Source organism: Symsagittifera roscoffensis, chromosome 7 (genome assembly GCF_963678635.1).
Source record: "Symsagittifera roscoffensis chromosome 7, txSymRosc1.1, whole genome shotgun sequence".
NCBI classification, from domain to species: Eukaryota; Metazoa; Xenacoelomorpha; order Acoela; family Convolutidae; genus Symsagittifera; species Symsagittifera roscoffensis.
In genome coordinates, this window is record NC_087068.1 from 45,188,523 (window position 1) to 45,202,332 (window position 13,810).

The window sequence follows — 13,810 nt, forward strand, 5'->3', positions numbered from 1 at the left end:
TCTTAAGTTAATAATCTCCTCTTATCAAATTTTAAACAAAACAGACATGTTTTTGTTAAAATTAATCACAAGATCTATAATTTATCTTTTCAGTACTGCAAGTCGTTAAATTTACACTGTTAAAGCTGAAACCGACTAAAGTTGATATCTTTTACGGAGTTAGCGGTTGATTTTTGATATATCTATCAATTATAAAAAAAGTTTCCATGTCAATTTCGTACTGTCATTTGATTATTTTTACGTCAATTCTTCAGCTATAATGACATCATATAAGTATAACAACTATATCAAGCTTTTGTGCAATCGTTCTCATCAGTCGGGTTGCTTGGCGCAGGACCGACTTTGTTGTTCTTAGCGCCCAAAACGGGTAACTCCAGTGTCGGTTTTAAAGCAATGTTCGATAACAAATTCGGTGCCAAAAATTGCGCTTGCGATTCCAAATCCACAATTTCTAGTCGACATAAAATGCACGAGTTGTAAATTTCGAAGCTGCAAGGAATGCAAAACGTGGCTTTAATTGTGATTTCTTGGCAGTTTATAAAGTGATCGCTGCACTCTATCTTTTTATGTCGCCCCCAACCGGTCCTGCGACATGCATAGCAATAGCCATGCACACCTCGCGACATTTTCGAAATTTTCCTCACTATTCCGAATTCCAGGAACTGCTTCCGCGTTTTGTCTTCTTGGAAGCTTCTGAGCACATTCTGAGCTATAATCATTTCACGGTTTTCGATCTGATACGTCAGTTTGTTCACGAGGTAATGCAATCTTGAAGTTTCAGATCCTTCAAAGAACATTCCGCATATAACATGTCTGAATCTTAGGACCCAAGTTTGGGCAATGATAGTGAAATAAAACAGCACAAAGCAGCTCAAAACACACATGTTAACCAAAAACTCACGGTCGGGTTTGACTGGATCTGGTAAACATTTTTCGTTGCTAGTAACAGTAGTTAAGTTACTAGCGAAATGGTATGACTCCAAGAATACTTCTATAATACCTTTCATGAATCCATCGCCTTCGACATTGACGACGAAAAGGGTGCTACCTTCAAACTCAACTTCAGACTCCCCGTAATCTCGAATCATAACTAACGTGTAGTAGAAAAAGGCGTTGAAAAATAAAATACACAACGCGGTTGAAGTGTACACAGCAGAAGTTATCAAACTGTAGAAAATTCTTTGGTTCTCGGTCGTAGTTCGTTTCCATTGCCAAATTCTGACTAGTTTTCTAACCTCAGATCTTCTCAGAGTTCTTTTTCCGTCTGTCAGATACTTTTCTAAACTTTCGTTCAAGTAATGGTTATCGAAAGATGTATCTTGAACGTATTCCGAAATGTATTTGTAAGCTTTGTGGAGTATTGTCAAAAAGTATAGGGCCATTATAATCGACAAAATTTTTGAGCCCATTTCAAGTATGGGTCGCAATTTTTGAAAACTTTCCACAATTTTCTGTTCGATTTCAGAAGCATTTGAACTTTGCTTAGACGTTCCATTTGCTTCGAAATTGTAGTCGACTTTGTAGTAAAACTGCTCAATAACGAGGTCGGCGGCTTTTCGCGCCGACTTCGCCGCCCCTTCCGCGAGGTCCTTGCTAGCTGTTGCGGGGTAGCAGGTGGAAACACTACCCAAATCACTGGTCCCCTCGCAAAAGGAGGTAAAGTTCATACACGTGTCTTCCGGATTGTGACTTGATGCTAGAGATGGCCCATATAATTTAAAACCGAATTACGCAACAGCGCTGCTGTATAAAGTAACTTTCAATTTACAGCTATTACCTATAAGCTCAGAAGAAAAAGATTTTACACCCGTAAAAATTAGAGCGCGCTCAAAAATTTTCTTTTCACTTAAGGTTTGGTACAGATTGGGTAAGTACCAGTACGCTCCTTTAATATAAAAACAGTTTTTTGCTTTTTTTTGCAAATAAAAACAAATAGTTAAGTTGAGCGCATTTTTGAGGAGGAAAATTTGCAAACTTTGCATGCTGTGTTTCACAATTAATAACCCTACATTGACATTACAGCACTGTCCTGTACAGAGCTATAATATTAATGTCCATCTCTACTTGATGCAGTTCTTGGAGTGTTTCTCTGGGTATCTTCATTTTTGTCGGCCGTTCTCTTTCTCCGCTTCTTTACTGGAGGGCAACTTCAACGGCATTTGATTTCAATTTGATGTTTTTATAGTTTGAAAGAAATAAGACAAAAATATGGTCCAGTTCCTGTCCAAAGTAGATCTCCAAAAAAACCAAAGTTGTTATAATTTTTTCATAGCATTAACTTAATTCGAAAAGACAGTATCAACAAGTTTACCGTATTTTCAAAATCATGATCTAATTTTGTCAGCTCATAAAATTAAAAGAAAACTATAGAATCAATTTGAAATCAAAGTTTTTACGGCATGTCAGGGAGGCAAAGCCCTCTAAACACAAAACATCGAGTTTTCACAAAAATGTAGCTAAATTCAAGAAAATTAATACAAAGTTTATCAGTTTTTTTTTTTGTTTTCATCTTCTTTAAATGCGACTAACTAAGTTTCAAATACACTTTGGACGACAAGAAATAACTCGAAAATATTTCATGACTTACGTCTCGCCATTGGGATCTGTTATTTGTTCATCCTCTTTTTGTCTAAAACAGAATGCGATTTTACTCCCAAAGCTTTTGGGTAACATTTCTGGGAACTTTAAGGCCAAGTATTTGAGCCATCCCATGAGATGTTTTTTGTATGGTACGCTTAGTTATGAATAATGAATACAATGACGTCGAGATGTTTTAATGTCATTTGATTTAATTAACAAATGCCTAATAAAGGATGCAAAAGTAGCGCGCAAGATGATAATCTTAGGAAAAACGTTTCAAATTTAGGGCTACCATATGAGTTAGGACTGCGGTGTAACTCATAGAGTAATTTCGGATAGGGTACACCGTCTGCTCGTCACGCTATCTTATTTTCGGCCGGATAGATTCGTGCAACTTCTTAGTCTAATACCGATCCTAATCTTACTCTTATACTATCTAGTCTCAGGTTGTTTAACTAGTCTCTGCTAGGCTCAATAGATCTAGGGTATACTGGTTTATTGCGGCTGCTGAAGTGCTCGGGAGAGTCCAACTAATTTCTAAGTTAAATTCAAATCTCTCTGGTGCTGAAATTACAAGTAACTTCAGCACTTACAAATAAGTGGGTTGTTAGTTAGATGGATCATGATTGGTTAATATTAAATACTTTACATTGGTAAAACATTTAATTTATCCAATCATAAAATATAGTTTAGATCAGGTTCCACCCATCCGGGTTTTACAGAGTTTTTTAGAACAGTTCTTTTGTAGTTCAAGGATGGATGATGGACGTTGGTATTTGGCGAACATCATTTTTCTTTTGTTTCCTTTTTGTTAAGGAAGTTCCAGGGATCTGGAATTGAGGACACAAGACGTTGTGTTCTTCTTGTGACAACGACTGAGTCTCTGCAACAGCATCAATTCTGGTTTCAGAATGGTTGGCTATGTCAGGTTTTTCTGTTCTTCGGAGAGAACTTCTTTTGTGTTTGATCTAGCTCGGGAATGGCGTGGAGATTGTGCGTGGAGGGGATGCCTGGTTACTCGGATCTGTACGTATACTTGAACATCGAGGTGGTCATTGGTCTAGTTCAATGAAGTCCTTTTCTGCGAGGTCAAGTCGTACTCTAAATCCTTTGAGTTGTGATTGTGAGCGGCATATCGATTATAGTTGGTCATTCTCTCTCGAGTGTAGTGAGGTCGTCTTGTCTTTTGATGTTCGTCCTTGGTGTTGTATTCTGATCTATATATTGCATCATGTGATTTTACATTTTATAAAACTTTTATTAATTTAATATTTTTTAATTATGATTTTAGTTAGTTGTTTTCACAAAAGCTTTTTGTTTTAGTTCGGTTATTTTGAAGAGTTACTCACCCTTGAGTAGCTCTTATTAAAAATAAAGGTGTGGTCACAAAGCGTGGATGTAGCACGGTGGGTTAGGCCGGCTATAGAGCATGCTCAGGACGTCCTTTCCTGGTGGGTTAGGCCAGGTGTGGGAGTATGATTTCATGCGGTTTTTATGAGGGGTCCTGTTATGTGACAACATTTTATGTTGGGTTTGTTGTGGTTTTACTTATGTTTTGTTGGTTATGTACTTTTTCCAAAAAGCAAATTGTTTGTGGTATGGGTTTGTCTTTTGACTTTTTTGTGTTTTATTATTTCTTTCTAAGACTTTGTAATAGTCTTCAAAAGAATAAATTATCTAGTTTTAAACTGGGTTAATCCGGTTTGGGTACCGTTGGTTTCCTTTTCTTAGTCATGCTGTTATTTTATGATTTGTGGTATTTAGTAAGCTGCGTTGGTTAGTTTTGTTTAGTATATGATTCCTTTCCAACCGGGTTAAAGGAAAGTTTGAAACTTGTTATTATTTGTTAGAGTTGTTGAGTGTGAAAACTTGAAACTGAAATTCATTATTTTAAACAATTCTTCGTGGGCGAGCTGTGCGAGTGTGGATAGAATTTCTGTGCGAATGAATGAAAATATCAAAAGGTTAGTACTGCAATTGCATTTTATTAATTTACTGCATAGAATTTGGAAATTTACTGCCAGTAATGGGGGAATTTTAAGATACAAATTTTCATCATATGTAGATTTACTGCTTTTAGGGGAAAATTTTATAAATTAATTTACTGCATTGGTATTATATTTATTTAATTGTTGGTGCAAAAGTTAAATAGGGTTTTAAATAGTTTTGAAGAAGTTTGCTATTTTTTTTTTTCTTTTGTGAATTTTTCAGATGATTGAAGATGAAGGCTAAAAATCTAAAGAAAACATGAATAAGGAATGGTGAGTTTTTCAATATTTTAATTAGTTAGTAATATTCATTTAGTTCATACTTACCTGTTAGTCGTCGGGGAAAAAACCGTGGGGGAAGATATCGTGAATTAGTTCTGAAGTTGTTAGTAGTTTAGCTAAGATGCGGATGATATTTTTAGTTTGAAGTAGTGGCCAAAGCAATTGAAGTGCCTTAATAGTGGTTAGTTCTTCAGTGCCTACTGCAAACTCATAAGGTGTGTTTTGGATTAAGTTATATAACTTGTGGTTAAATTTAGTGTTGTGGATGAATTCTAAAATGGGGATTTCTATAGGCTGTACAAACTCGTGCGGGATAAGGAAGGGTCGGGATTCTTCTGCGTTGAAGGTCTTGGTGATGGGGCAGAAAATATACATTTGGGTTATGGGGTCATAATTACGAAGAATACCATGAAGGTTAGTATTTTTAATACAATATGTGAAATTTAGGAAATACGGTGAAGTGTATTTTGAATTGATGAATTGAAAGCGATGGTGTGGTTGTCTAGAGGGTGTGTGGAGGTCAAAGTGATTTTGGATGAAACGATAGTAACTGTATGTATGTGTTTGTTTAGTTCGCAACATAATATCGTGTGAGCAGTGTAAATCTCTTTCGTGTGGTGCAAGGAAATGAAAGGTTAGTGAAAAGATTTGGAAGCGTTCTTTAAAACTTTCGTACGCTTGTGTGCTTGTTAGTGCTTCTGAAATAATGTGATCAAACTTTCGGTCGAAGATGTTTAGTGTAAATACATATGGTGTCTTGATGAAAAATTTCTCGGTGATTTGTGGGTTAGCGAAGCGATCGTCGTCTAAGAATTGATCTTGGTTAGCTCTGATGATGTTGTGATCATAGTATTCTAGTGTGTATTCGTTAGCTCTAGGTGCAGTGTGTATTTTTAGTGATTTTTTATATCCAACGTAAGTAAATTGTCTAGCGGTGAGTGGTGTAGTTAGTCGATATAGCATGTCTTTGTTTCGGTCTATATCAATGGATGTGTTAGTTAAAGGTAAGCAAAGAGGGTTAGTGAAATGATAGTATGAGGTCCAAGAGAGAGTGGGCATTAAAACGTATTCGTCTACAAAGTTGCGTGTTTCGTTAGCGTCATGAGGGGTGTTTAAGGTGTATTGTGGAAATGAGGGTAAAGTGATGGCTAAAAATTCTCTAGTGTTAGTATGTTGGGGGTGGTTGATGTATTCTCGGGCTGTTCCTGGTTTTGCTGGGAAAGGATGGTTGGGGAACTTTCTTTTAAAAGTGCGATAAGCTCTATTAGTGTTGAGTGAGGATTCAGTTGATGTGGATGATGGTGCTAATGATTCGGTATAATTTGAAGAGGGTGTAGGGGGATTGGATGAATTTGTAGTGGAGGAGATTTGGTTTATGGTCGGGGTGTTAAGGTGGTAGGGTTGTTGTTGGAGGGTAATAAAATTGTCTAGCTCTGGGGAGATTCGGGGGGTGTCTGGAGATGATTGGTCAGAATGGTATGAGGAGTAGGTTGGGGTAACTTGGGAAGCATAAGAGGGTGTAGGAGTGATTGGGTCAGGGTTATTTGATAATATGGGTTGAAAAGGAGGTTGAGAAAAATGAGAAGGGTTATGAAAATTATTGGATGGAGATGGTTCTGAGTCGGCAAATTCGTCGGGGGTTTCAATATTCGGGTTATTTAGCTGTGAAATGGAGTATAAAACTGAAATTTGTGAGTTAGTGTCGGAATTCATGCCTGATGTTACATTGCTAGATGGAAAATCGGGTGGCGGAAAAGCAAAAAGTGGTATTATTGGGATTGAAGAGGTAAGGTTGGTTGGATGGGAATTTGATCGATGGAGTGATCCAAGTTGGCGGCTCATCGTGGGCTAAAAAAATTATTATTTTGAGATTGAAAAGCGGTGGTATGGGGCTGTTCAATAATTTGTTCATAAGTATTATCATCTTGTGATGGATGTGTCATTATATGTTGGACGGGACTTTGTGATGTGGTGAGTCGAAAATTTGGATTATGTGTGATTGCTAAATTTCTAAAATTTCGCGGGGCTAGGGATAGTGGATGGTTATTTGGTAGGGGTGGTAATTGTGGTGCCGTTGGCTGTGTGTCGACATTGTTATGTTCTTCGTCGTATGTATTTTGTCGTGTTGTTATTTTTGTGTTATATTCTTTTATTTGTGCGTCTAAAAGAATTTTGTTTATAGATGTGGAAAAAATTCCAAAAAATCCTGCAAAGAGTATGCGTGCTACGCTTGCTTGTCTGTTTACTTGTGTGTGTATAGCACATGTATTGTAGATTCCTTTTAAGAGTGAGAAAAGAAATCCAATAAAGTTAAACATTGCGTATAAAATAGTCAATTTTTCTAAGATGTAGTAGGGCCATCCTAGAAAATCTAGGATCTCATTTTTGAGTGTAACAAAGCTAAAAATGTTAATTGGTGATATATCTTGGGGACGGTATTTTTCGCCGTTTAGATATATATAATCTTTTATGTCTTTAAAATATCCGCTATAGTCTTGCGTGTAGATATCGGCAAATCCTGCGGTTTCTGCAAGTTTGCGTAAGTTTTGGTCTATTGATTGTCTTTGTATAGTGTCCATTTGTGTTAATAATTCTTGGAATTGTTGTGTTCTAATGTGATGTTGAATATCTGATTTTGAATAGATTCCTATTGATTGTAAGTCTATATTTGGGTTTCGAGCAATAGCGCGAATGCTTTCTGGTGAAAATTTTTTGAGTGATTGCATTAATGTGGGATATGGAGTGAGAAGATAATATTTGTTTTCATCAGGGTTTAGTTGTACTACATTGTGGCTATTTTCTGATCCACATGGGACTGCGGTATCCCAGAAATATGTTCTTCGTGAAAGTGTATCCACGAAATGTACTTTATTCTTATAAAAGATAGGAATTCTTTTATAACATCGTTTATCTTCAAAAACGTATAGTGGTGATACTTTTTTAGTACAAGTATAAAACCATAAGATGTTTCCTTCGTAGTCTAAAAAATTTGATCTATTTCCTGATAATAAGTATCCTGCGTAGGGTATTTTTAATACTGCTAGTGCAAGTGATTGTAGTATTTGTGTTCGTTCTAATTCGCATAGTTGATGTAGTGTTTCTAATTCAGAGAGTGACATTTCTTGAAAAATGCGGCTAATTGTATAGTCTAGTTTCATATCCAAATGAATATCATAGTGGATATTACCAAAATATGTAGTATTCATTAGTGATAATTCTTGTAAGCGTGTGCTTCTGGTGTCATAAGGTTTTAGATGTCCACCAGGTTGTCCGTTGCTTTTTTCAAAATTAACTGGTATATAGGATGTTCCTTCGTTTAGAGGATGACCTGTGGCGTATGGGTCGATTTTTACTTTACCAGTGGTCATGTCGAATCCTTTTTCATATTCAACTAATATTTCAGAGTATTGTGTTCTGTGAAGTGGATTCCTGTATTTACATGCAAGTTCTGTTTCTTGATATATTTGAAAACGTGTCAATTTATTTTCTATATTGTCTATGTTTCGAAAATCGGAACTTAGTTTGCGTGATGGATGGACTTGTTCATATGGAATTGATTGTATGAAATATTTTTCGTGAAATTTTATCATACGAGCGTGTATTTTTGCTACTTGAAATGTTGTACATGTGTCTTCGGGGAACCAAACAATTGTTGCTTGTGTTCTCGTTGTAGGGTCGCAATATCCTTGATCATTTTTACAAGGTAGTCGGATTCCTTGATAGATCATTGTATTATCAGATAAATCTCGTGTGAGTTGTATTTTTTCGAGTTGTATTTTCCAATCGAAAAACATTATTTCTTGGTATCCTTTATTTTTTGTGTCTGCTTTGCAGTTTGATGGGTTATTTATACCAATGTGTGGTATCCAGTGTTTATCATGTAGGTCATAGGTTAATCGTCCGTGTGCGCCGTTATACGGGTATTTTTCGTCTAGTCTTATATGTCCTTGGTGTCTTTCAAGTTGTGATTGATGTACAGAGTCTGAAAAAACTTGAAAATTAACTAATTTTCTTTGGGAGTTTTTATTTTTTGTGATGTTTAGTCTAAGTAATTCATTTTTACAATCGTCGGGATTGAGATGTAAAAGACGTTCTATATTACTTTGGTAGAATGATTCATGGTCAAGTCGGTTTTTGTTTCCGTTCGAGACTTGTGAACAATGTACTTTCTTTTCGGAAAATGTTGCTGTGAATTTATAACCTGTAACTGTTGTTGCTCGGGCTTTTGAATAGAGTGTTGCTATTATATCTGTGGTTTCTATAGCTTGTGGTTCTGTTTCACATTGTGATACCTGATTGATTGCATATTTATGTAGTGTTTTTTGTTCATTTTCTTCGCAATCGTAATGTGTTACTAATAAATCTTGTGGTCCTGTACGAGGGGAAGGGTTTATATTTTGATTTGAGGTTATTAGAAAAAGGGTTTGGAGAAAAATTAATAATTTTAGAATATACATGTGTATGATAATCCTGAGTATGGATTATAAAATGTAATGTAACCAATTGTGTTTTTAGTGTATCTGTCGTATTTGTATATTACTTCAGTAGTTATAAACGGTGGTGGTAGTGATTGAGCTGTTATGTTAGGTGGATTTAATGGGTAGGGATGTTGGGTAATATTATTTAACTTAACTGTGATTTCAAATTTTAATTGTAAACTGTTTTGTTGGAGTATTTGAATATTGTGATCACGGATATCGTTGTGAATATCTTGGCGATATTGTAATCTATTAAGTGCCCAGTTATGAAGGCGGTTACTTTCTTGATGTTGTCCAAATAGTGGTGGAGGTGCTGTGAATGTATTCCAATCTAATCTTAAAGGAATATTTATTGATGATTGTTCTCGATATCTGGCGTCGAGATTATTTGGAAAATTTAAGTTAAAGGGTAGTGGTGAAAATTGACTTATTGATGGTGTTGATGGTAGTGATAATGTTTCTGGTAGTGATGAGGATGTTGTTGTATCCGTAGAAATATCTATGGGGTCATTGACTAAATTTGGTTCACCTTGTGTGAATGAATTTGTAGTCCAATATGGCAGTCGTGATGTTAGGTTTGGGGGGTTAAAGGGATTTTCACGTATCTGTTCAGATGTTGGTGTTGAACCTAAGTAGTCTGAAGGTAGACTTGAAGTGCTTCGTTGTGAAAAAAGTGTAGGAGTTTCTGGTGTGATACCAGTGGTGTTTTCTGGAGTGGTTTGTGTTGGGGATTGAGGTATATCAAAATGAACTCGGGGAGTTTGAAAATTTCTATTTCGTCGAGGATGTATAATTTGTCTATTTATTTCTGCTGTGTTTTGGTTTTGACTAAGGTTTCGTATTCTACTTAGTTCTTGTGGTAGTGTTGGGTAAAGATTATATGTTGGTTCACTTAGGGATGCTTGTCGTTGAACTGGTTCTAGTGGTTCAGATAAACGAGCGTGCCTTTCTTCAAAGGTGTATGGATTGTCTTGAAAAGAAATTCGTGTAGATGTTTGAGGGTTTTGAGTAGTTGAAGGTGGTGTTGGATTATCTTGGGATGATGTCGGTGAAGACTGATTCTGTGACTGTTGGGTAGCAATTTTTGATGGATTTTTGAATTGTTAATTTAGTGAGAAATTTTGTGTTTATTATAATATTCTTCCAAAAAAAGAATTAGAAGGATTGTTGCTAGGGCAAATGTGATGATTGCTTTCTTTATACATTTACATATGGTCAAAATGAGGGATGATAAAAATGTTATGAAAATTACAAACAATAAAAAAATATCAGTTCTACTGAAAATTGTTCGTATCATTTAGACAAGTTGTTAAAATCGTACCTGTGGATATATTCAAGGGTTTTGGAAAGTTGGAGGAATAGTTCAATTATTGTGTAGAAAATTAAAAAAATGTTACAAAAAATTATTATGATTATTAGAAAAGATTCGATGATATCAAAAAGAAAGATTATAAAGACTTGAAGTATTGAAAAAAAATGTTTAAAATTGATAAATATTTGAGCGACTGTTTGAGAGAAAAGCATTTAAGAAATGATCTCTTTGTCGAATATTTTTTGCTGTTTGAGGCGATTTTCTAGTGTGGTCGAATTATTTATTAGTTTTTTGACAAGTGGGTTGAGTTTCGTAAAAAATTGTTGGGGGCAATTTTCATGGTGACTGGGAGGTCGTCTTTTTCTTTATTTTTGTTTGTCAAATGATCCGGGGTATGGTGAGATTTTTATACTTTAGGCTAATTAAAATCTTCATTTTGTGACTTTAGGCTAAGTTATCAAATTTGTTTTGGGGGTATTCGTGGTCTGAGTTGGGGAAATATTGTTGATCTTTGGGTTATTAGATAAGGGAGGGGTACGGTATTATGGTGATATTTATTTTAGCTGTCAAGTTGGAGTGGTTTGCTTATTTTTGACCTGGAGGTTGTAAAGTTATAGTTAGAGATGTGCCTGGAGTTCTAGATTATTTGTCTAATTGATCTTAGTTTGAGTTAGAGAAAGTGGCGGATTGGATGAATCCTATTGGTCTATTTTGAACTAGAATTGTTGCGTACTTGTGAGCATGTTATTTTGAAAAATGGAAATGAAAAATGTTACGGAGGTTTCAAGATTGTGAAGTATAAAATTTTAAAATTACTTTTTAAATTCTACTTTCTTTAATATTTTAGATTGGGGGATGAACATTTTGTAGTTTTTACGTGGTTGATTTCGGAGTCTTGTTGTCTTTCTATGTTCTGATTTGTCTATTTCTTCTTGGGGTATTATTTGTTCTGTCATTTTTCTATTTTTTCTTTGTTTTGGAGATTCTTTATGGTTTTGTGTATTGTTTTTGGTAGCGATTGGTTTTGTGTTTTGATTTTCGGTGGGGTTATCATTTTGTTCTGTGTTTTTCAGATGTGGTTCGTTTTGAATAATTTTTAATCCTGTGAAAGAATATAATTGGGTTAATTCGCGGAGTGCGTATTCTTTTGGGTAATAAGGTAATAGGTTGTTTCGATGCTGAACGATTTCTTTTTTGTTTGAGTCGATAATTTTATATGTGACATCTGTGGGTTTTGCAATTATTTGATAGGGTCCTTTTCGGAGGGGTTGTAATTTTTTAGAAATTCCTTTTTGAGTATTAAAATTAGGTATTAAAACAAATGTTCCAATTTTTAAATCGGAAGCTGGTGTAAAACGTGAATTGATTTGTTCATTTATGTTTTGTCTTTGTAATAACTTTTTCGTTATTTTTTGGTAAATTTCATTGTGTTTCTTATCTCTATTTAAAATCCATTCGGTGTGTGTACCGGAGGCTAATTTAAGAATTTGTGGGTGATGAAAATGATCTTCATCGTGTGTATGTAAAGGTAGGTTATAACAAATTGAGTCTTTATTTGGTTGACAATAACCTTGTGCGTTTTTATGTGAATTTGCTGTAAACATTATTGGTTTGCGTGGCTTTTGGTTAAAAACCATTTCGTATGGTGACATTCCTAAAGTTGTCGTAATTTGTGAATTATATGCTAAGGGAAATAATTTTACATCTGCTGACCATTCGGTATATTTTGTATCATTTCCGTTGATGATACATCTGAGATATTCTTGTAATGAACGGTTCATACCTTCGACTAAGCCGTTTGTCCAAGGTGCATGAGATGTACGTGGTTTGTGTTTAATGTTGTATAAATGACATAGTGTTATTATTTCATTATTTATGAATTCTGTACCATTGTCTGTAACTAAAATTTCTGGTAGTCCAAATTTTGCTATCCAGTGTTCATAGAGTGTTGTGTATGCGTAATAAGCGTTACAATGTGGTACTGGATTAAGTGCTACATAATGTGTAAATGCGTCAACAATTACCATAATGTAGGAGTTTCCTTCTGATGAGGGTGAAATTGGTCCTTTAGTATCAAATGAGATACGATGATTAAAGTATAAACTTTGTCCTTTAAAATCTTGTTTTTGTGCTATTTGTTTTTGATTTGGGTAAGGTTTATTTAATTGACATACTATACAATCATTGCATAGTACTTTTATCCAAATTGGTGCATTTGGGAAGTAAAAATTTTGTATAAAATTTGAATATGTTTTCTCTGATCCAGAGTGTCCTTTAATGTTTTGTGTATGTGAAATATTAAAAGCTATAAGAATCATACTTATAGGGAGACAGGGAACTGTAGATTCATTAAGGTTGTACTCTAAAAGGTCTGTATTTTCGTTAATTGTTGTATTGTTAAACTTGCGAAAGTATCGGAGGAGTGTTTTGTTTCCTAGAATGGTTGAATCTGCTTTGATAGGTTTAGTTTTATATTTGTGCCATGATTTTAGTTGTCGAATTACTGGGTCAAGGTTTTGATATTGTTTCAGTGTTGAAATTGTAATTGTTTCTGTTGGGGGGAGAAAAATGTTTTCGATTTCTAATTTAGATAATGGTATTGTATCAAGTGGGTCGTGAAGGTCAAAAACTTGATTTATTGTGTATTTTGAATCATTTGTTTGTGGTCCTGATAAATTTATTTTATCAGTTAAATCTTCTTTTTCAATTAGTGGAAAATGGTCTTTTTTAGGTAGGTGTTGTTTTGTTCGTTTTTGTTGGGTGTTATTTTTTATCCATTGAGAATATGGAATTGGTTTAAAAGTTGATGTTCCAAGTAGGTCAACTTCATAATGATTATTTTGACAATCTAAATAAAGTGGGAAATGTTGTAAATTATTTATTTGTGATTGTTCAATATCAGTTTTTACTGCATATTTGCATTCTAATCGAGGTGATGTTTCGTTTTCTGCAAGGTAGAATTTTATATTTTTGGGTATTTCAACTGTTGTTTTTCGTGTAAGTAATTCAGGTGGTGTATTTCGACTTAAGGTGTCTGGTAATGCAAGATTTTTTCCTGCAGTCCAAACTATATGTAAGTTTGGAAATTTCATTAGAATTAGTTGAAATCTGTAAACTCGGTGGTTTGGGTTAGATTTCTGTGTAAAAAGAAAGATGATTGGTTTGTGGTC

General features: G+C 34.8%; 1 protein-coding gene across 1 annotated transcript in view; it reads right to left on the reverse strand.

The window, feature by feature from the left end:
- The window catches only part of LOC134850950 (uncharacterized), a 33,321-nt gene continuing 19,511 nt past the window's right edge, over positions 1 to 13,810 (reverse strand). The window contains exons 8-11 of the mRNA XM_063866781.1: positions 2,588 to 2,629; positions 2,397 to 2,420; positions 2,065 to 2,147; positions 1 to 1,696 (exon numbers count right to left, since the gene is read on the reverse strand). Coding sequence (XP_063722851.1) covers positions 288 to 1,696; positions 2,065 to 2,147; positions 2,397 to 2,420; positions 2,588 to 2,629 — 1,558 coding nt within the window. The 3' untranslated portion in view covers positions 1 to 287. The remainder of the gene's footprint in view (positions 1,697 to 2,064; positions 2,148 to 2,396; positions 2,421 to 2,587; positions 2,630 to 13,810) is intronic.